The sequence below is a fragment of the Lissotriton vulgaris genome, chromosome 12 (assembly GCF_964263255.1).
Source record: "Lissotriton vulgaris chromosome 12, aLisVul1.2, whole genome shotgun sequence".
NCBI lineage: Eukaryota > Metazoa > Chordata > Amphibia > Caudata > Salamandridae > Lissotriton > Lissotriton vulgaris.
This window is the reverse complement of record NC_141700.1, coordinates 769,016,014-769,039,340: the sequence shown is the minus strand read 5'-3', so window position 1 is coordinate 769,039,340 and position 23,327 is coordinate 769,016,014. Positions and strand designations below refer to the sequence as shown.

Below are 23,327 nucleotides of genomic sequence, written 5' to 3'. Positions count from 1 at the left end.
TAGAGACTGGGTTGAACACAAGATGGCGCTAGGGTGCAAGTTCCACAGTAGTGGTGAGGCAGGTCTCACCAGTTCACACAAGACACATATATTCAGTTAGTCACATTTATGTTCCAGGAGGAAATAGTAGGATGTAGGTAGGACAACAGGGGACACCACCAGTAGGAAGCTTGCATCTGCTCAGCCTCCGACCCCAGCTGACTCGCACAGGCCACATCCCGCTCCAGAATTATCATACTGCAGGCTGAGCAGTAACACATAACACACAGCATAGATGGAATAAATGGTGCATGGGCAGAAGCTGCTGGATAAGCTGGGAGGCACTGGAGATGAAACCTGAGCTAATCTCATGCCCTCTTCTCAGGCCAGATCTCACCTCATCCTCACTAAGGCAGGGTCTTCCTGGTTCACAACCTCTGACTTTTAAAGGTGTTTGCAATGTTTTTGCCACATTCAATGATGTAAAATAAATCTGCCTTTAAGTATATGTTCTACGCACATCAGAAATTCTGTTTTCATGCGTTCAGACGACAGTATCTCTAGATCAGTACCTATGAATTGATGAATACATCAGTAACGATGGAGGTGTTCTTGTCGATGGGAAGTGTGTGACAGGTTTGTCCCGCTGGAGCCTTTCCTATTGTCTTATGTCATATCCTGCAGGTGAGCAGCAACCTAGGGTGTCCCCCTGCACCCCTCCGCCCAATCCCCACGGTGCACAGTGCCCCCGCGTGGGCGAGTACCATACATTGCCAATAGACCCGATTCAGCCGGGAGACTCCCTATTTGTACAACCAAAATGGCTTTCTTTTATCTGTCTCCTGCCTGAAATTGCCTCTGCTTCAATAGAAGTCAATGGGGAAAATACTTTCCCCCCATTTTCCCCCAAAATCTCCCACTTTCCTGCTCTTAAATGTTGGCATGTAGCCACGTTTCCTGTGGAAATCCTGTCAGCACACCCAGCAGTGCAGACGGCCTGGCAAGGACAGTGTCATGGCGGACAGATTACAGAAGCGTTCCTGGGACAGCGCCAGCGGGCCTGTCCTTCAAAGACAGACAGGTGCATGGATGTCTGCTGACCAGGCCTCGCTGTGCCTCCTGCTGCCCTTCGAGTGATGGTATCTTTTACCACTTGGTGGGAGGAAAGGGCGGGATCTAAGGGCCGGGGGTGTCACTGAGGCGCTGCTCGTCACGGAATCACTTTTCTGGCGTTTAGGTTTTGTTGGTATTTTCAATGTTAAATAAAGTATTTGGTGGTGTCTCTAACCTGCTTTGGGCCAACTGGCACACCTCTAGAGACTTCCCTGCATCTTCCCCTCTGCACACTTCACTCTTCTCTGCACTGCCATTCTGTTCTCTGACCTTCCCTCTCTGCACCTCCCCCTCTACTCTGCATCTCCCTTCTCTTTTCTGCACCATCCCTCTCTTCTCTGCACCTCCCCTCTCTTCTCTGCACCTTCCCTCTCTTCTCTGCACCTTCCCTCTCTTCTCTGCATCTTCCCTCTCTTCTCTGCACCGTCCCTCTCTTCTCCGCACCTCTCCTCTCTTCTCCGCACCTTCCTCTCTTCTCTGCACCTCTCCTCTCTTCTCTGCACCTCTCCTCTCTTCTCTGCACCTCTCCTCTCTTCTCTGCACCGTCCCTCTCTTCTCCGCACCTCTCCTCTCTTCTCTGCACCTTACCTCTCTTCTCTGCACCTTCCCTCTCTTCGCTGAACCTTCCCTCTCTTCTCTGCACCTCTCCTCTCTTCTCTGCACCTTCTATCTCTTCTCTGCACCTATCCCCCTCTTCTCTGCACCTCTCCTCTCTTCTCTGCACCTTCCATCTCTTCTCTGCACCTATCCCCCCTCTTCTCTGCACCTCTCCTCTCTTCTCTGCACCTTCCCTTTCTTCTCTGCACCTCTCCTCTCTGCACCTTCCCTCTCTCCTCTGCACCTTCCCTCTCTTCTCTGCACCTCTCCTCTCTGCACCTTCCCTCTCTCCGCTGCACCTTCCCTCTCTTCTCTGCACCTTCCCTCTCTTCTCTGCACCTTCCCTCTCTTCGCTGCACCTTCCCTCTCTTCTCTGCATCTCTCCTCTCTTCTCTGCACCTTCCCTCTCTTCTTTGCACCTCCCCTCTTTTCCCTGCACCTCCTCTCTCTTCTCTGCACATTTCCCTCTCTTCTCTGCACCTCCCCTCTCTTCTTTGCCCCTACCCTCTCTTCTCTGCACCTCTCCTCTCTTCCCTGCCTTTCCCTCTCTTCTCTGCACCTCCCCTCTCTTCTGTGCACCTCTCCTCTCTTCTCTGCACCTCTCATCTCTTCCCTGCCTTTCCCTCTGTTCTCTGCACCTCCCCTCTGTTCTCTGCACCTCTCCTCTCTTCTCTGCACCTCCCCTCTCTTCCCTGCCATTTCCCTCTCTTCTCTGCACCTTCCCTCTCTTCTCTGCACATCTCCTCTCTTCTCCCTTCAGGCATGTCGCAAACATAGCACAGGGGAGAACCAGTTGGTGAAGAGCCAGTGGCAAGGTGTAAGCGACAGCCTTTGTGGATGTGTTTGCATCATACAGCTCATGGTGCCTCACTATTGTGCCTTGGTGGCTACTTGCATATTAGTTAAAGAGTACAAGTCCTGTCTGTAGATTCCCATTCATGCTAGGGTATCTGAATAATGCACATACCCGGTGGGTGATTCACAAGCAAACATCTTAGGTAAGTTTGTTGTGTGCCTATTTTACTGTTACCGTGCTCGGTTTATTCTGTAATTATATACCCCTGCAGAAAAGTGCTTTTATTCTCTTAATTAAAAGATTTGTGGTCTCTGCATCCTGCCACCCAAGCGCGTGTTACTGGATGGACTGTTTTGTTTACATGCATGAATACATACATTTTTATTTATACATACTTTTGTGACCAGGGGTGTGCATAAAGGTGGTGGCAATTCTTCCTTTCTACAGAAGGAAGGCCTCCTGCTCCTTTAGTCCGTCAAGTGTCTCTGTCCTGCAGGTTAGTGGGTGCAAGTGGCAGGGCTCGGTCCTCAAGGACTGGGATCTGGTACCGGGGCAGAAAGTAACTCTGGAAATTGACTGTAGCTCTGCCTTGCATTAGAAGCACTTGTTGAGAAACCGTGTGTTCCCAGGGCAAAAGAGCCCACAACGTGGTTCATTCATAAATAACAGGCTAGTTCCTGGAAGTTCAATATTGCCTCGTTGGGGTGGTCGTTGTGAGCATGAAGTTTGGAACTGCCAAGAGCCCTGTGCTCCCATCATAATCAATCAGAGTACTTGTAAAGCGCTCTACTTACCTTTGAGGGTCTCAAGGCGCTGAGGGGAGAGGGGGGTGCTGCTACTGCTCGAAGAGCCAGGTCTTGAGGAGTCTTCTGAAGGCGAGTAGGTCTTGGGTCTGCCGTATATGGGTAGGGAGGGTGTTCCAGGTGTTGGTGGCGAGGTAGGAGAAGGATCTGCCGCCGGAGGTCGTTCGTTGGATGCGGGGGACAGTGGCGAGGGCGAGGCTGGCAGAGCGGAGCTGACGGGTGGGGGTGTGGAAGCTGAGTCTGCTGTTCAGGTAGGCTGGTCTGGCGTTGTGGAGTGCTTTGTGTGCGTGGGTGATGTGCTCCTTTGCTCTTCATTTTCTATAGCACCACTCCACAGCTGGTATTTTGTATATTCTCGGGTACCATATATCCAGCAATTGTTCAGTGTCCCATTGCCTTGTCTGCAGAGTCTTGGGATGTTCATCCCTAGATCAGTGAAGATTCGATCTATGTAAGTCCAGTTGGCAATGCGTTCCTGCTTATGGGTCTTGTGTCTTCCCAACTAACAGGCACCTGAAATTGAACGTTGGATGAATTTGCTATGGTGTCGCGAATATGGGCCCGGTGTGAAATAAAGGGCACTTAATTGTAAATGTAAATGTAATTTGTACTTGTAAAGCGCACTAATACCCCAACTGGGGTGTCCTGGCGCTGTAACGCATACCGCTGTGGAACCCTTCCTGACTTTTCCCTGTGAAATGTACACTCCTGGGCACCCCCAAGGTGAAGCCAGACATCCCATCGCTGTTGGGGCCGTTGTGGAGATTAAGCAAGCTATTGCCCAGAGTTGCAGAGTGGGACTCCATGATTGGAATAGGCACAGAGGCAAGAATGATCAGGTCCGAGGAAATTGAGCCGAGACGGGAATTGAACCCGGGTCCCGGGCCAGACCTCTGCATCAGGGTCTGCCACTCTAACCATTGGCCTTCATAGGTGTATAACTACAGATTACCTGCCTGCATTCTCTCTATGTCTTACAGTTACTGTTAGTTGCTGTTAAGTCTTTAGTTTAGGTACTCATTGAGTAGTCCAGTGTACCAATAACTATCATAGTGATCGACCTCATAAGAAATGTGTCTGGCTGAGTAATCAATATTCACTGATGGATAGACATTCAATTAAGTTAGTGAGGGTGTCAGACCCAATATGATTTCTGGCTATCGTTCCAGCAGTTTTGGCGAGTATGTCCTCCTCTTACGAGACACAATTCTTGGCAGAGCCGGCTGAGCACATTCCAAAATAAAGATTATCAGCATTGTGAAAAGAAACAACATTTATAAAGCATCTGCGGTTAGCCAATCAAAATCACTAAACAAATGGAACTCAGACAGTTGACCACCAAACTGGAAAAAAAAGGTCTTCAAGGCTTTCCAGAAGGACGCCACGGCCTGACTTTTCCTTAAGGAGTCTAGTTGAAAAAGCAGGGCCCCCACCCTAGCTTCATGGAACTTGGGACCACAAAGGAGGTGGGCAGGTTCAAGGCCAATGCGGCGGCCGCCTGAATGCGTACCAAGTACCAAGGAGTTTTAAAAAAGCTACAGTTGGTGCAGAATGCTGCGGCCAGATTGATCACGGCTACCCCCAAGTATACTTCCATCTCTGGCACTATTGAACAGCTTCATTGGTTGCCAGGGAAGACAAGAACCAAATTTAAAGCACTTTGCATTGCGTATAAAGCAATTCACTCTCAAGGCCCTGCCTTTTTAAAGGACGCACTCTGCCCCTACAATCCTGTCAGATCCCTCCGATCTTCTACTGCCGGTCTGATGCAGGTTCCCGGGACTAAGAAGGTCTCCTGGAGAGACAGGTCCTTTATAGTGACCACTATCAAACTACGGAACAGTCTTCCAAGCCACATCAAAACCTGTACCTCCCTTCTTTCTTTCCGTAAACAGATAAAGACCTGGCTGTTTAAACAATAACTACTCATGGATTAGTATAGTGGACACTCAGCGCCGAGACACCCTCGGGTATTTGTGCGCTCAACAAAATCTCCTAAAATAAAATAAATAAATAAATAAGCGGGGTACACGCAGAGTCCCTTGGCATTTCCTCTACAGAAATACATCATTTTGTGATAGAGAGCATTGGAATTTAGGCTGGCTCGCTGGAAAATACTAGTATGCAAAGATTCCATATCCAGACACATCATTGGTTGATTCTCAGGATCATAGTCGATCCCTTTGGTAAGATTTAGGACATATCTGGTATCATGAAGGCATGTTGCGTTTTCCTAACCTCAGGTTTTAACAACAAATGGTCCCAGAAGAGGGACGTTGCTTCTTGTGCTAATGGCTGTACGATGCGACTGCCTGTGAATTGGGTCCAACTCTTGAAACCTTAAAGAACCTAAAAAAAGATGGTATTCTATGGTTAACCAAGGGGAGGAATTCCGCTTCCCATTGGTTTTCCAGTCTACAACCTCTCCTTCTGTGAGCGAGGTCTGGATTTTGCCCCTGATCTCTGGGGTAGGGTCGCCGGTCAGTTCCTTACACCCTGTCATGTCAGCCAGAAGCTCTTGGCATTCCTGATAGTGGCTGTTTTTGTTTTGAACGACTATGTGACTCTTTTCAATGAGACCCCAAACACTTTCCAACTGTCTCAGAGAACAGAAACCTCCTTCTTTCCCGATTCATCCATTCAATTCCACATTGGTCACAAGGAAAGTTGCTTGATCGTAAAATCAGTTCATCCTGAGCTCCTGATTGGAAGTCACAAACACAGATTCGCCTTGCCTGGGTGCAGGATCCTGAGAACTTAACTAGTCGCAGCCTTTCCCAAGATAACCCTATACATACGTGTACAGACACACACAAGCTCACGAGTAGGGGGGTTGGGTAGGTCTGGAATGGAGGTTCTCATGGCGAAGAAGCACGGATGCAAGTAAGCACGGAATCTTCATTCACAGTTAAATACTGAGTATAAAAGCCACCTTGGTCCCAGAAAATGTGGCAGTAGGGAAGGAGAAGAACGGGTTCGAGAAAGGAACAGGATCATTCTACATACACTAGGCAAAGGCCCCTTGGACCACCGAGACGACTGCAATGAACTCTGAGCAAAAACAGCATCTCCTCTTGAATGGAGGAAGGGGCCTCCAGGTGGCTGCTCGGCACATTTTGGAACCAGGAATGAGCCACTGGCTCTAATGCCAGGGGGCTGTGGTACACAATGATACATTAGACAATCCAAGTTTGTTTGGAGGACGGTAGGTTTTTCCTGAGTAGGCTATATTGACAAAAGTTGATTCGCTTTTCTAATATATATCACGTTCTCCAGGTAATATTTAGATTCAGCCAAGCGTGTAGGGCGATTTCTCTGACGGAGAGGTTGTGTTTTGAAAGAAAAGTGACAAACATTGAGTGAGTTACACGGAAAGGAAGGATGGGTCGCCGTGACGACAGCATTTCTGTGAAACAGAAAATAGGGATAGCCAATTTTCTCTCGTCACTCTCAGTGTAGGTATCATTACAGCGGGACTACTCTGATGTGCTCAGCCAGGATACCAAATACGACCCATAAACACATTAAAAGTGAAATGTAATAGTACAGACCGTGCTGTCCAGTTTTGTGGCATAAGATAACATTCCCTACAACCAACACATTCACATGGGCTGTGTTTGCAGGATCCACTCCAAAGAAACAATCTTGGCTTTCTCTTGAAAAAGTATTTTTAGTGTCACTTTTTGTGGGTAGGGCAAAGAGCCATATTTGTGGGTTCTGGAAGACTAGGGGGCTCGGATCATTGTTGTGCGAAAATCATGGCCTTTCGTGATAGCCACACTGCCTTGTCCTGATCAGAGCGATTTCTTCAGCACCCAGTAGGTTTGGCAGGTCATCGAACCAGAGGTGCCTGGCTCGGCACACCTCGACCAGGTACAGCCGACGAGTAGCACTTGCTGGCTCCAACTGTGATGCAGGTAAACCAGAGAAAAACAAGTGACGTAAGGGAAGCCAATCTTGTATTAAACGCCCCTTAGTCGCTTTCTTATGTTTTATTACAAAATGCCTGCCGCTTGACGTGGGCTCTCACTCATTCTCCCTGAATCCTGGAGTCCATCCTGGATCAGTTTTAGCTGCTGAGACTGATTTTTGATCCAGTAAAGTTTTAAACTGCAAATGCGCAGATCCTCTCGTGCTGTAACAAAAACTTTTAGACAATTTCTTGCCTATGAGGGACCCCGCCATCAGTCACATGGGGTCAGTGTACCTCTACTTTGACCCTTTTTATCACTTTAAAATTTAACTTTCCCCGATGGGGACCATGTTCCGATGCACAAAATGGCGGCAGCAACTTTCAGATTGCTGCTAGCCAATCACGGCATTGCTGTTGGCACGTGGATCCGCGATTCCGTCTGTATCCTCAGCAGATTCATGTCTCTAGATGTACATAAATCGTTTTACTTTAATACTCCAAAATCACTGAACAGATTTAAACCAAATTACAAAAGGCACTCTTTCTGGACCAAGATCTATCTTTCTGCCAAATTTGGTGTCATTTCATTCAGCGATTCAGGCTGTAGTTGTGTCTAAAATACCTATGGGAAATTGCGAGGGGAAAACACATTTTGGGACTCCCCTTTATCGTGGACGCTTGACGGATCACCCCAAAACATTCCAGCCAACAGCTGAAGTGACTGGCACACTATTTTTTAAACGTTTGTGTAGATTTGTCAAACGGCGCCAAAATTATTAGCAAAATAAAAAATGTTTTACCTATGGAAACTAGGTCCTAACTATGCATACTGGTGACTGCCAGTAGGTATTATATTGTAAAGCGTGAACTAATCACCCCTAAGGTCTCAAGGCGCTGGGGGCCATCGGGGAGATTAAGTGAGCTATTGCCCAGAGTCACATGGTGCTGAGCTGAACCGCGAACCCCGCTGCTGCGGAGTCAGTCACTCTGGCAACTGCGCCACACTTCTGTATGTATACGTATGAATGTATAGTTTAAACAAAATGGAGAAAGCAGGCTTTGATAATTGTTTGCTTTTAAAAAAAAGGCTTCTTTTCAGAAAGTATCCTGAAGGAGTATAAAAAAGAAAACTAAACTGGTGGCAGATATAGATACCAAAAATGGTATGGAAGAAAGCGTGTGGCTCTGGACTGAAGGAGTATGTACTGATGAGGTTTACTTTCTTCTCCTTTCTGTGCAGGACAAGGTGCCGGCCATGAGCTACGTCAGTATGGTTGCCATCTTTGGCTTTGTGGCCTTTTTTGAGATTGGTCCTGGCCCCATTCCTTGGTTCATCGTAGCCGAACTGTTCAGCCAAGGCCCGCGGCCAGCAGCCATGGCAGTCGCCGGATTCTCTAACTGGACGGCCAACTTCATCATCGGGATGTGTTTCCAGTATGTGGCGGTAAGTGTTGGAAAGATGGTCAATGTGTACAGACGCAGAGGGTGATGGAAGCCAGATTTTAGTAGATCATTAGCAGGTTGAGGTGTAGTTTTGGCATAAGCAGAGACAACGTTATTGAGTGCACAGACTCCGCTCTGGAGCAAAAGACGACCAGGGCATGAACAACAGAAAGAAACTTAGGGACCGGAAGCAAACAGTCCTAGGCACATACGTGGAATTAGGAATGGTGGTTGCTTGTAATATGCTCTATGAACTTGATTGCTTAGACAATGAACTCCTCAAGGGGTGACCTTGAAAGTAGAGGGTGTGCTGGGCCAGAATATGGGCATTGCTGAGAGGGACACCCCTCATTTCAACAAAGACAGTGTTGTAATAGTTGCAGAGACTTTGTGGTTGCACTGAGACCAAGGAAGAATCAGTGAGAGGGTCCACCGCTGCTTTCCCAGGGTGCCAGAGACAAGCGGCCAGCAGTGTCTAGCCTCCTCCAGGCACCCTCAGACCCCAACGAGACGAGGGCAGAGCAGCAGATCAGGAGCAGACAGGAGAGGAGCATGGCTCAAGGCAAGAAGCAGGCTTTTGCTATTAATTACAGACCTTTTGCTGCAGATCCAAACAAAGCTGCCAAGCTTGACATGTCAATACAGATCTAAAGATACATTGGGAGATGCCCCAGGCATGACTAGCAGAGCCTGGACTGCATGTAAAGAGGGAGGTCCTTCAAGGATGAACAGTCAGGCACGAGCAATCGATAGATAATCGCTCAAGACACGATATACAGTTTGACATGGAGATCATAAGATGACGTGTAAAGTCTACGTTATGGGCATTACAACAGGTTATAGGTGTGACGTAAAGCCTGAGTTATGGACAGAACAAGATGCCATTGGATGACGTATAAAGTCTGAGTTATGGAGAGCACAAGGTATGGCACATTAATTGGACATTTTATCAAATGCATAGGCTTTGCAATGCAGCCCGCATGAACCTCTGTAGGGCGTCAGCAGGACAAGCCGATTCCATAACCCCAGCAGCGTTGAGCCAGAAATAGAAGAACTGTGGCGCGTTTCAGAGGGAAGTCATGCTGGGAAGACAAGCCCTGTGAGAGTTTGCTAGGGAGGTCACTATGTAAACAAGCATTGGAAATGCAATAGGTCTCGCATTAGGAAAGTTTGAGCTATTGGTATTGTAAATGACACTTTTTTTATTTATGTGTTGGTTTTGAAAGTAGCAAAATTAATAGCTTTGTCAGTTACAATGTCAATATTTTTAACTTTTGCAAATGTGACACCTATAGCATTTGTAATGCAATGTGTGTTGTATTTACGTGACTTAGATGTATTGATATTACAAATAACAATGGCTTTTCATTTTGTAAATAATTAATACTTAAATAAAAGTTATTGTAATTTATAATGGCAATAGCTTAAACGTTTGTAAATAACTTTTGTGAAGATTATGTTCAGTATATTTTATTGTGACGACAATCCAAGAACATTGCATTTACACCTACACACACAGAGCCACACACATGTAGATGTGGTGGTGGTGGATCTGGGGGATATGGTGGTGGTGGATGTGGTGGTGGTGGTGATGGTGGTGGATGTGGGGGTGGATGTGGGGGTTGTGGTGGATGTGGTGGTGGTGGTGGAGGTGGTGGTGGTGGTGGTGGGGGTGGTGGAGGTGGTGGTGGATGTGGTGGTGGTGGTGGAGGTGGTCGATGTGGTGTTGATGTGGTGGATGTGGTGGTGGTGGATGTGGTGGTTGTGGATGTGGTGAAAGTGGTGGTGGATGTGGTGGTGGAAGTGATGGTGGTGGGTGTGGTGGATGCGGTGGTGGATGCGGTGGTGGATGTGGTGGTGGTGGATGCGGTGGTGGATGAGGTGGTGGATGAGGTGGTGGTGGATGCGGTGATGGATGTGGTGGTGGTGGTGGATGTGGTGGTGGTGGATGTGGTGGTGGTGGTGGATGTGGTGGTGGTGGTGGATGCGGTGGAAGTGGTGCATGTGGTGGTGGATGTCATGGTGGATGTGAAGGTGATGGATGTGATGGTGGATGTGGTGGATGTGGTGGTGGATGTGGTGGATGTGGTGGTGGATGTGATGGTGATGGTGGATGTGGTGGTGGTGATGGTGGATGTGGTGGTGTTGTGGTGGATGTGGTGGTGGTGGATGTGGTGGTTGTGGATATGGTGGTTGTGGTGGATGCGTTGGTGGATGAGGTGGTGGATGAGGTGGTGGATGAGGTGGTGGATGTGGTGGTGGCTCCCTCAACATCCACTAGCTAAGGTCTCTGTCTGTTTAACTCTGTATCTAAGCCTTCATTACATCTACTACATTTCTCTGGACTGCCTATTTATTTTTTCAACCTTTTCATTTCAAAATACTTTATTCGGTATTTTGCAACCATAAAAGCACATGACAGACAAATATAAACTCAATAAATAAGTTAAAATACAATTAAAAAACAAAACTTTAACAACAGCCCTTTACAGATTCAGAATGGATAAGAATATAAATAATAGGAAGCATTTTCTAACAAAGACTAACTAGTGAGCTAGTAACCCTGCATCTGAACTTCCAGCGGAACTCCCTTTAGAAAGTTACATAAGGAACACTGAAAAGTTTCGTTAACAATACATGCTCTTTAAGAAAATAACCTATTCCTGTGCCCGTGAAAACTGTGGGGAGAGAAAACTCCCAGGACATTGCTTGGGAGGGGGTAATGAGCAAGAGTAATTTGAACAGAACAAAAATAGCATCCATTTGAATAAAATGGTCTCTACACAAAAGTGACATACCTAAACTTCGTTAGTAAACACTCTTAATAAAATTGTGCAACATTAATTAATCAGTTGCTTCTATATTCATTAGAAAAATCATTAAATAATCAAAAATCTGTCTGTCAAATTGCACATATAAAAAAAGCTTCCACAACTGATGGCAGGTAGCTAGCACAGATTCATCAGGGCTCCCAAACTGGCTGGGGTAATGTCCTTACCACATGGTGGTGGTAATACTTCAAGTGATTTAAAAAAAAATTTACATTCAAGTTTAACTTCGGGGAATTGGTACTAACAATTGGAACAGATCTAACTGACCAGTATTACTGTGCAGTGTTTGTGAATAATTGTGGGACGTGTGCTGCGTACAGGCAGGAACGCCACCCTTGTGGAAGTGCAATTTGCCAACTACTCCGAATTTTAATTCAGGTGGACACATCTCATGCACTTGATTTCAAGTTAACGGCAGCCGTTTTGTTGTACTTGTTATATGCACACTTTCTGCACCGTAACAAACGCCCTTGATAATGTAATTTGTGAGAGTGGGGTTACATCATGGTGCCCGCGGAGGCAGCACACGCAGCCTGGTGATACGAGAGACAAGGAGAAACACGGCCGTCAAAGTGAAAGTACGGCCGGCTGAGGGCATTGCTGTGGGGAGGGGGGATGAGAAATGCGACAGGCGGGCAGGGGAGGGGGTGGAGCGGGGAGAGCGGCATGAGGGTGTGAAGCAGCAGGGGAGGAGTGCTGCTGGCGATTGACTGGCGATTTGATGATGTGCACGCGCATTTTAGGTCAATGCGCTTGCGCATTGACCTAAAAGCGCACGGGCACAACATCAAATCGCCAGTCAATCGCCAGTCTAGGTAAAGCTTATTTAAGCCCCTATAGAGATTGCCAGCTATGCGCATGCGCACAGCAGGCGAGCCCTAAAAAGGAACAACAATTCACTTAGGGCCAGGGTCTCCCACTTAACTCCCCTAAGACTACAGCTAGAGTCAAATCTAGATGTGTTGACTGAGCAGCAAGCCTCAGCAAACCATGCAGTTTTTTTTTGTTGCACAGTCTATTTTTGTGTCCATTGGATTGTGTAGTATATACTATTGCTGTGTTATAAAAGATAAGCACTGGGCTGGCCTTTAGTGTACTGCGCCTGCTTCAGTGTTGAATTCTGAGGTCTTCCCTCCACACTACGGGGTATATTAGCAAGAACCCCGTTAAAATTACCGCCGTTTTAGCGGCAGGAAACAGCAGTTAAAATGGCGTTAATGGGCTTGCTAATATGCGTTATAGAATTCCAATAGCACAAGGCGTCTCATATCCAGACATGAAGCAGGGACAGGAGATGTTTCACTCTCCAGACACAAAGCAGTGACACAAGGCGTCTCATATCCAGACATGAGACAGAGACAGGAGATGGGTCACTCTCCAGACACAAAGCAGAGACACAAGGCTTCTCATATCCAGACATAAGACAGAGACAGGAGATGGGTCACTCTCCAGACACAAAGCAGAGACACAAGGCTTCTCATATCCAGACATGAGACAGAGACAGGAGACGGGTCACTCTCCCGACACAAAGCAGAGACACAAGGCTTCTCATATCCAGACATGAGACAGAGACAGGAGACGGGTCACTCTCCCGACACAAAGCAGAGACACAAGGCTTCTCATATCCAGACATGAGACAGAGACAGGAGATGGGTCACTCTCCAGACACAAAGCAGAGACACAAGGCTTCTCATATCCAGACATGAGACAGACAGGAGATCAGTCAATCTACTGACACAAAGCAGAGACAGAGGGCGTCTCATATCCAGACATCAATCAGAGAGACAGGAGATCGTTCACTCTCCAGAAACAAAGCAGAGACACAAGGGGTCTCATATCCAGACATGAGACAGAGACAGGAGATGGGTCACTCTCCAGACAAAAAGCAGAGACACAAGGCTTCTCATATCCAGACATGAGACAGAGACGGGAGATGTGTCACTCTCCAGACACAAAGCAGAGACACAAGGCTTCTCATATCTAGACATGAGACAGACAGGGGATCAGTCAATCTACTGATACAAAGCAGAGACAGACGGCGTCTCATATCCAGACATCAATCAGAGAGACTGGAGATCGGTCACTCTCCAGAAACAAAGCAGAGACACAAGGGGTCTCACATTCAGACATGAGACAGAGACAGGGGATGGGTCACTCTCCAGACACAAAGCAGAGACACAAGGCTTCTCATATCTAGACATGAGACAGACAGGGGATCAGTCAATCTACTGATACAAAGCAGAGACAGACGGCGTCTCATATCCAGACATCAATCAGAGAGACTGGAGATCGGTCACTCTCCAGAAACAAAGCAGAGACACAAGGGGTCTCACATTCAGACATGAGACAGAGACAGGGGATGGGTCACTCTCCAGACACAGAGCAGAGACACAAGGGGTCTCATATACAAACATCAATCAGAGAGACTGGAGATGTGTCACTCTCCAGACACAAAGCAGAGACACAAGGCTTCTCATATCCAGACATGAGACAGAGACAGGAGATGGATCACTCTCCAGACAAAAAGCAGAGACACAAGGCTTCTCATATCCAGACATGAGACAGAGACAGGAGATGGATCACTCTCCAGACAAAAAGCAGAGACACAAGGCTTCTCATATCCAGACATGAGACAGAGACAGGAGATCGGTCAATCTACTGACACAAAGCAGAGACAGACGGCGTCTCATATCCAGACATGAGACAGAGACAGGAGATCGGTCAATCTACTGACACAAAGCAGAGACACAAGGCGTCTCATATCCAGACATGAGACAGAGACAGGAGATGTGCCACTCTCCAGACAAAAAGCAGAGACACAAGGCTTATCATATCCAGACATGAGACAGACAGGAGATGGGTCACTCTCCAGACACAAAGCAGAGACACAAGGCTTCTCATATCCAGACATGAGACAGAGACAGGAGACGGGTCACTCTCCCGACACAAAGCAGAGACACAAGGCTTCTCATATCCAGACATGAGACAGAGACAGGAGATGGGTCACTCTCCAGACACAAAGCAGAGACACAAGGCTTCTCATATCCAGACATGAGACAGACAGGAGATCAGTCAATCTACTGACACAAAGCAGAGACAGAGGGCGTCTCATATCCAGACATCAATCAGAGAGACAGGAGATCGTTCACTCTCCAGAAACAAAGCAGAGACACAAGGGGTCTCATATCCAGACATGAGACAGAGACAGGAGATGGGTCACTCTCCAGACAAAAAGCAGAGACACAAGGCTTCTCATATCCAGACATGAGACAGAGACAGGAGATCGGTCAATCTACTGACACAAAGCAGAGACAGAGGGCGTCTCATATCCAGACATCAATCAGAGAGACAGGAGATCGTTCACTCTCCAGAAACAAAGCAGAGACACAAGGGGTCTCACATTCAGACATGAGACAGAGACAGGGGATGGGTCACTCTCCAGACACAGAGCAGAGACACAAGGGGTCTCATATACAAACATCAATCAGAGAGACTGGAGATGTGTCACTCTCCAGACACAAATCAGAGACGCAAGGCTTCTCATATCCAGACATGAGACAGAGACAGGAGATGGGTCACTCTCCAGACAAAAAGCAGAGACACAAGGCTTGTCATATCCAGACTAGAGACAGAGACAGGAGATCGGTCAATCTACTGACACAAAGCAGAGACACAAGGCTTCTCATATCCAGACATGAGACAGAGACAGGAGATGGATCACTCTCCAGACAAAAAGCAGAGACACAAGGCTTCTCATATCCAGACATGAGACAGAGACAGGAGATGGATCACTCTCCAGACAAAAAGCAGAGACACAAGGCTTCTCATATCCAGACATGAGACAGAGACAGGAGATCGGTCAATCTACTGACACAAAGCAGAGACAGACGGCGTCTCATATCCAGACATGAGACAGAGACAGGAGATCGGTCAATCTACTGACACAAAGCAGAGACACAAGGCGTCTCATATCCAGACATGAGACAGAGACAGGAGATGTGCCACTCTCCAGACAAAAAGCAGAGACACAAGGCTTATCATATCCAGACATGAGACAGACAGGAGATGGGTCACTCTCCAGACACAAAGCAGAGACACAAGGCTTCTCATATCCAGACATGAGACAGACAGGAGATCAGTCAATCTACTGACACAAAGCAGAGACAGAGGGCGTCTCATATCCAGACATCAATCGGAGAGACAGGAGATCGGTCACTCTCCAGAAACAAAGCGGAGACACAAGGGGTCTCACATCCAGACATGAGACAGAGACAGGGGATGGGTCACTCTCCAGACACAGAGCAGAGACACAAGGGGTCTCATATACAAACATCAATCAGAGAGACTGGAGATGTGTCACTCTACTGACACAAAGTAGAGACACAAGGCTTCTCATATCCAGACATGAGACAGAGACAGGAGATGGGTCACTCTCCAGACAAAAAGCAGAGACACAAGGCTTGTCATATCCAGACATGAGACAGAGACAGGAGATCGGTCAAACTACTGACACAAAGCAGAGACACAAGGCTTCTCATATCCAGACATGAGACAGAGACAGGAGATCGGTCAATCTACTGACACAAAGCAGAGACACAAGGCTTCTCATATCCAGACATGAGACAGACAGGAGATCAGTCAATCTACTGACACAAAGCAGAGACAGAGGGCGTCTCAGATCCAGACATCAATCAGAGAGACAGGAGATGGGTCACTCTGCAGACACAAAGCAGAGACACACGGCGTCTCATATCCAGACATGAGACATAGACAGGGGATGGGTCACTCTCCAGACACAGAGCAGAGACACAAGGCTTCTCATATCCAGACATGAGACAGACAGGAGATCGGTCAATCTACTGACACAAAGCAGAGACAGACGGCGTCTCATATCCAGACATCAATCAGAGAGACAGGAGATCGGTCACTCTCCAGACACAAATCAGAGACACACGGCGTCTCTTATCCAGACATCAATCAGAGAGACAGGAGATCGGTCACTCTCCAGAAACAAAGCAGAGACACAGGGCTTCTCACATTCAGACATGAAGCAGATACAGGAGATTGCTTATTCTCCAGATTAAAAGCAGAGGCACCAGACTTCTCACACGTTCACTTGAAGCACAGAGAGGGGGTGGATGGGTCTCCAGAGACATACCAGAGGCGTGTTCTCATTAAGCAGCAGCTGTCTGTCGGTGGTGATTTACTGCTCTGACTGCAGGGGTGAGTTGTTCTCTCATCCTGGTGCTGGGCAGAAGCCTCCCTGCTGAACTCGGGGCTGCTTCCGAGGAGCAGAAGTGAATTATGTAGCCCTGTACATAAGGAAGTCCCAGAGTGTAATCTTCGAGGGAACTAGAGATTGAACTTTTGTCCAAAAGTCTTGCTTATTTACAAAATATTTTATTTTTTTCTTGTGTTCAGTAGTTGCCATTGTTTCCTTTTTGCTATGTTGCAAATGTGTCTTTGAAATGATAGTTTTCCAACTAGGAGTAATCCGAGGTTAGTTTCAGACTGGGTCTGTTTCTTGTAGGAAGATCTTATTCAGAGGAGGTTATAAAAGGCAGAGTGTCGTCAAGGTCCATTGCTGGATATTAACGCCCTGCCCCCTAAGTTCTTTCTTTGTAAATGTAAATGTAGTAGTATTTTTATAGCGCACCGATCCGACCCCCGAAGGGGTATTTCAGGCGCTTGTACGCATACCGCTGTGGAACCCTTCCTGGCTTTTCCCTGTGAAGTGTCCACTCCTGGGGCACCCCCAAGGTGAAGCCAGGCATCCCAGCGTTGTTGGGGTCGTTGTGGAGATTAAGCAAGCTATTGCCCAGAGTTGCAGTGTGGGACCCATGATTAGAGTAGGCGCCGAGGCGAGAATTATCAAGTCCGCGGAAATTGAGCCCGAGACCCGCCGAGGCGGGAATTGAACCCTGGTCCCGGTTCAGACCTCTGCATCAGGGTTTGCCGCTCTAACCATTGAGCCACACTTCTCCACAAACTCGCGTCTTCTCGTGTTTAGGGTCCCAACAGAGGTTAAACAGTGTAGGAGTCAGAAAGGAGTGATACCATAGGTGAGTCGAGGAAGTAAATCTCCCTTCTGTGTAGGATCTGTCATGAAGGCCGGATCTGAAACACTGAATGATAGCACTGTATGGCCCTGGCTGGGTAACGATCAAGCAGTCGACTCTAGTGAACAGTACCATAACATCGAGCAACATCAAAATACAGGACTCACCACTGCCTGATTTTTTATTGTATTGCCTCAGACCATTCAAGTGACAATTTCTGTGCTGCCTCCTGCTCTAAAACCAGTCTAGTGAGTGTGCATCAGGTGGTCTGTATTGATTTGTCCTTTTGGTAATGGCAACGCTTGTAGGGTTTCGCTAAAAACAGTCGCACTGCTGCACGGCTGAGACTATTGAGTTTGTCAGTGGATTTGCAGTGTCTTGTCCAGTTTTGAGACAGTCTGGGAATGATACTGTTTCCATGAGAAGAAGGTGATTAAAGCCGACATCTCCCCCTCCGGCTGTGGAGCACAGCAATGGCTCACACTGCAGACAACAGTTGTTATAAACACGACAGCTCACAATCGAGCACAGAAACTAAAGATGCGTACACTACACACATGAAATGTAGTCAAGAGGCGATGGTGGGCACTCCATTCAGGGCGCTTGTAGGTAAGACGCAGCTCAGACTGTAGATGAGACAAGCGTTGGTTCAAACACTCAAGAGGAGAGATGTCTCCCCCTGTGGCAACGGACTAAGGGGCCTATTTACGAGAGGCTTGCGCCACTGGAGCGTCACTTATTTTCATGCTCCGGCGGCACTAGCCTATTAATCGGATGTATGACGTTACAATGCATACCATCACAACGAAACTTTTACAACACAGGGTCCATTACAATGCAGATGCTATTACAACACTTGCCATTACAACGTAAGTATGGGTAAGTATTTTTTTTTTAATTAATGGGAATGTAATAGTAGGGTAAGTGTTGGATAGTGTAGGGGTTAAAATTAAATCTAATACTTACGTTGTAATGACATGCGTTGTAATGGCATGTGTTGTAATGGATCCTGCGTTGTAATGGATCCTGCGTTGTAAAAGTTTAATTGTACTGGTAGTGCGTTGTGAAAGTTGCATTGTAATGGCTGTTTCCCCGATTAATCATATCTATGAGGTGACGCAATGCCACTCTGCGGGGCTGTGCATGGCCTCACAGATACAGAGGAAGACAAAGCTGTGCAAGTCGCTGCGTTGCCTTACTCTGCGCCAGGCGGCGTTCCATGGGTGTTGTGGTGGGTTTCACACCAAGCAACACCCGTGGATTTTTGATACTCTCCAGATTTACTTAATCCCCTAAACGTGGAGCAGTGGCAAACCTTACACCTCCTCAGAGCAGGCGTAACGAGGAGAAACATTTTTATTCCTCCCGGTTGTTCCTTTTTTCCAATCTGCAGCACACATGGAAAGAGGAAAGGGCCTCACTGGATTGTTTTTGTTCGGGAAACTGCCCGTTCCTGCACAAAAACAATCCTACATGTAACACAGACACCAATGCAAGGGGGCCTACGTTGGCGCTAGGCTGCCGAAACGACGCCAGAGCAGGGGGAAAGGACTGGAATGCACTGTATTTCATAAATACAGTGCGTCGCTGCCCTTTCACTTTGGTGTAGGGCAGCGCATCAAGGTGTCTTGCAGCGCTGCCCTTTGCCAAAATCCCATAAATGAGGCCCTAAATGTAGACAACCTTTACCTTAAAGTAATAGAATGTGTCACCTAGCTGCGGAAAGGAAAGACAGACTTCCAATAACCAGAGCTGAAGGGAGATCTTGAGATGACTGACCATTGACAGCCCAACCTCCCCTAACCCAGTTTTCTCTTGCAGGACCTGTGCGGCCCCTACGTCTTCATCATCTTCGCCTCGCTCCTGGTGGGCTTCTTCGTCTTCACCTACTTCAAGGTCCCCGAGACTCGGGGAAGGACATTCGACGAGATCTCCAACATGTTCCGCCGGCGCAACCCCTCGCTGCTGGACCACGAGATGAAGCCGGGCACCGAGCTGGACTACCTGGGCGACGCGGACGCCGACGCTTGACGCGCCGCTGGAGCGGGACAGGCCAGATGCAAAGGGACAGCCGTGAACTCACTAGCACTTTTCAAGCAGGGTTAGCAACTCACCAGCCGAACCTGGGTCAAGGGCAAGGACAGGCCCAACTTTTACGTAGTTTTTGATTGTGTGATTTTCAGTTGTGTGCAATACTCTTACCCCTGGTCCCCGCCATCTTGGGTTGGGGAGGACTAGAAACTGAATGCCGGGTACACGACAACTTAACACCTGCCCTGCTTGCCGTCGCAGACGCATGGATGCAGGTAAGGTGTCCCCTCAGGGGTCGTTCGCAGTCCCTACATTTCATGATACCCTCCTATGAGGGGGCTGCAAGCACAAAGATAGGAAAGCAGGCGAGTCAACAGCACAGAACACTCCTTCACTCCAGCACATGGCTGGCACAGCTGCCTAAGGTCACAGGGCTGGAGGCACAAGAGGGCGCCGCCTCAAGGCTGTCTCTAGGCAGGTCACAGCAGTGGGCCGCCAGGAAACACCCAACAACATAAACACACTCCGGCAGTTTCCGTGACTAAAAGCACCGCTCTCCAAGGCGCCATTTAAAGCAACAGAACAAACTGCAGGCAGAAGCAGTTTTTCATTTATACACCGACCTTCTGCCGCCTTAAAAGGAATGAGCCGCTCCCATTTTTATAAACAAAAAAAAAAACAGTGCTCTGTAAGTTAAACACGGACTGGCCCAAAAACAAAAGCCTTGCAAACTCATAAAAATAATTAGTCACGGTCTGCGAATTTAAAAAAAAAATCAGAGGCTTGCCAAAACATGAGCTACAAATACGACGGAAAGGTGCGAGCGCCCTCTGGGGGACAATATGTGCAATGCGCTTGATTAGGCAAAGTCAGAAACCCCCACAGAGGATCGACCGGAAGTGGCAGCCAACGAGGTTAAATATCCGAAAGGGGGTTTTCAAATATGTCCCAAAATGATCCGTAACAGCTGTGTTAAAGAGCTGTGCAGCCATCATGCCCTTTTCAAGTTTCGCAACGGAGAACTTAAGCAGGGTTTTTCAAACTCTGTTTTGGGCTTATCTTGGGGACGGGAGGGGTGGCGTCTCTGGCCCAGAGCAGCGTTTACAATGCTCCTGGGAGAGAAAGACACACCTTGTGCTGAAAACGGTGCTGTTAAATCAGTGGGTTAATGCATATGTTGCAGAGCGTTGCGTATAAAATGGAGGACAACGCATCACAAGCATTTGCAATGCAGTAGGTTTCGATGTTTCGAATTTGCAAGAGTTTGAGTTATTTGCATTGTAAATGACAATGCCTTTTATTTATGTGTTTTGAAAACCTGCAAGCGGTGCGTAAACACACACTTTTAAAGTATAGTCCTTGCTTACGAGAATCAAGGCTGGCAGTAAAAGAGGCACAGTTTCTACCAGTCTTGCTTCTCGTAAGCAACAACTATAAGTACAAAGTGCGTGTTTATGCCCCGCTTGTTGGTTTTCAAAACACATAAATAATTCATTGTCATTTACAATGTCAATAGCTCAAACTCTCGCAAATGCGAGACCTATTGCATTGCAAATGCTTGTTTATATATGGAAAAGGAATGACAGGGACCCATCCCATATTAGGTCGTCAGTAACTTATTTTGTCATTCAGGAACTGTAGATGTCAAAGTTGGGGTTTCCTAAGTAACCCTAACCCCAACCCCCCTTTAAGATAAAGAATCAGTCTGAATACTTTTAGGTTTTTTGGGAGACCGGGCTGCCCACAGAATTTTGTCAATCTTGTATTTGAGTGTATTTTTAAAAGGGATAACTGAACGTAACTTCCATGTTCGCACTGTTAAATATGTTCAGAGCTGTAGATTTTATAGAATAATTGTGTTAAAATTGGTTTGTCATTCATTGAGCGTGGTAGATTACTACTTCTTTATTTTTATTTTTTTTAACAACACTGGGTCATTAAAAAATATAAGGACACCGGGCTCAACTAAGTCGTCTGGGAAACCTATTGTTTCCAATACTTTAACATCTTCTAGAGTGGGTTTTGTGTCTTTCCTCTCCTCATGACTGGGTGGGTTTTGAACTGTAGGAATCAGCCTTCTCTTGCAGTTTGTGGGGCTGCTCCCTGCCTTGCCTCCACATGTCCGTTCACACCGTGGAGCTCTTCGTGACAGAAGATGCATTTGGAGTGGCCAGCCTCTCCCTGTCGCGTCTCCAGATGTCTGTTCACAGCATGGAGCTCTTCTTGACAGAAGTTGCATTGGAGTGGCCAGCTTCTCCCTGTCGCGTCTCCAGATGTCTGTTCACAGCATGGAGCTCTTCGTGACAGAAGACGCATTTGGAGTAGCCAGCTTCTCCCTGTTGCGTCTCCAGATGTCTGTTCACAGCATGGAGCTCTTTGTGAAAGAAAACGCATTTGGAGTAGCCAGCTTCTCCCTGTTGCGTCTCCAGATGTCTGTTCACAGCATGGAGCTCTTCGTAACAGAAGACGCATTTGGAGTAGCCAGCTTCTCCAGATGTCTGTTCACAGCATGGAGCTCTTCGTGACAGAAGATACATTTGGAGTAGCCAGCTTCTCCCGGTCGCGTCCCCAGATGTCTGTTCACAGCATGGAGCTCTTCGTGACAGAAGACGCATTTGGAGGAGCCAGCTTCTCCCTGTTGCGTCTTAAGATGTCTGTTCACAGCATGGAGCTCTTCGTGACAGAAGACGCATTTGGAGTAGCCAGCTTCTCCCTGTTGCGTCTCCAGATGTCTGCTCACACCATGCCCAGCTTCTCCCTGTCGCACCTCCAGTTGTTTGTTCACACAATGTAGCTACTCGTGACAGGAGGTGCACCTGGAGTAATCAGCTTCTCCAACCATCTTTCTGCCACACATCGTGGATACGTTAAACATGCAAACAATTTCACTGCAAAGATACGCTTTGTAGCTTGATAAAATAAGTCAAACTGAACATAAACTCAGGGGGGAAACAGATTATATACCTGGCAGAAAAGCATTAGGTCTTTCTTTTCTACAGGATGCAAGGGAGGCGAGTACGAAGAATATGAGCAAAGGCGATGTTGAGCTCATCGAATGAAGTGGGGCTGATGGCAATCCCTACAGGGACACTGTGAGTAACCGGTGACATACAGACCCCCCCCCCCCTCCACTCCACTGCAGCCATCACACATGCTGAGATTCCATGCACGGGGGCACAGGCGGCTGTAATAACATGATGGCTACTAAAGATTTTTGTAGCCAGCGTTACCCAAACTGGGCACCAGCTGTTAGAGAAGGCTAGACAATGGTAAAGAGGCTTTTCAATAAAAGAGAAAGTCAACCATTTTGTCAGGCTTCTGCCATTCAGAAGGACGTTTTTAGACGAGCCGCCAGGGCAGAAGTTGGATCCTACCTGATCACATACTTAGATGAGGACCTGGTAAGTGACATTAGAGTCTGAATCTGCAATAGATAGGTTTGCAGCTTTTATAGCTGCCATGGTCTGCCGACTTCTGCACTGAACTTTTGTACAGGGTGGCCTGGGCATTTTCCTATCGCCTAGCCGGTAGCACTAGGGCATCGTAATAGGTTCCTGGACAGATGTGTCCAGCAGCAGAGGAACCAGAGGCGAGAGCCAATGAGCTCAAGCTTGGATGTGTATCTTCATTGATCAAGATTGGGAACAACGTCTGGAAATCCCATAGTAGCCTGGATCCAGAGAGCTCCTTCCAAGCAGATCATTGTGGCAGTAAAGCCACTGTGAGAACTGTTCATCTGCGACAAGTGTGGCCCTGGTGGTC

At 47.5% G+C, this 23,327-nt stretch overlaps 1 protein-coding gene across 1 annotated transcript in view; it reads left to right on the top strand.

Moving 5' to 3' along the window:
* SLC2A4 (solute carrier family 2 member 4) overlaps nucleotides 1-20,926 on the top strand; it is a 169,736-nt gene extending 148,810 nt beyond the window's left edge. The window contains exons 10-11 of the mRNA XM_086946096.1: nucleotides 8,442-8,645; nucleotides 19,356-20,926. Coding sequence (XP_086802222.1) covers nucleotides 8,442-8,645; nucleotides 19,356-19,565 — 414 coding nt within the window. The 3' untranslated portion in view covers nucleotides 19,566-20,926. The remainder of the gene's footprint in view (nucleotides 1-8,441; nucleotides 8,646-19,355) is intronic.
* The last annotated feature ends 2,401 nt before the right edge of the window (nucleotides 20,927-23,327 follow it).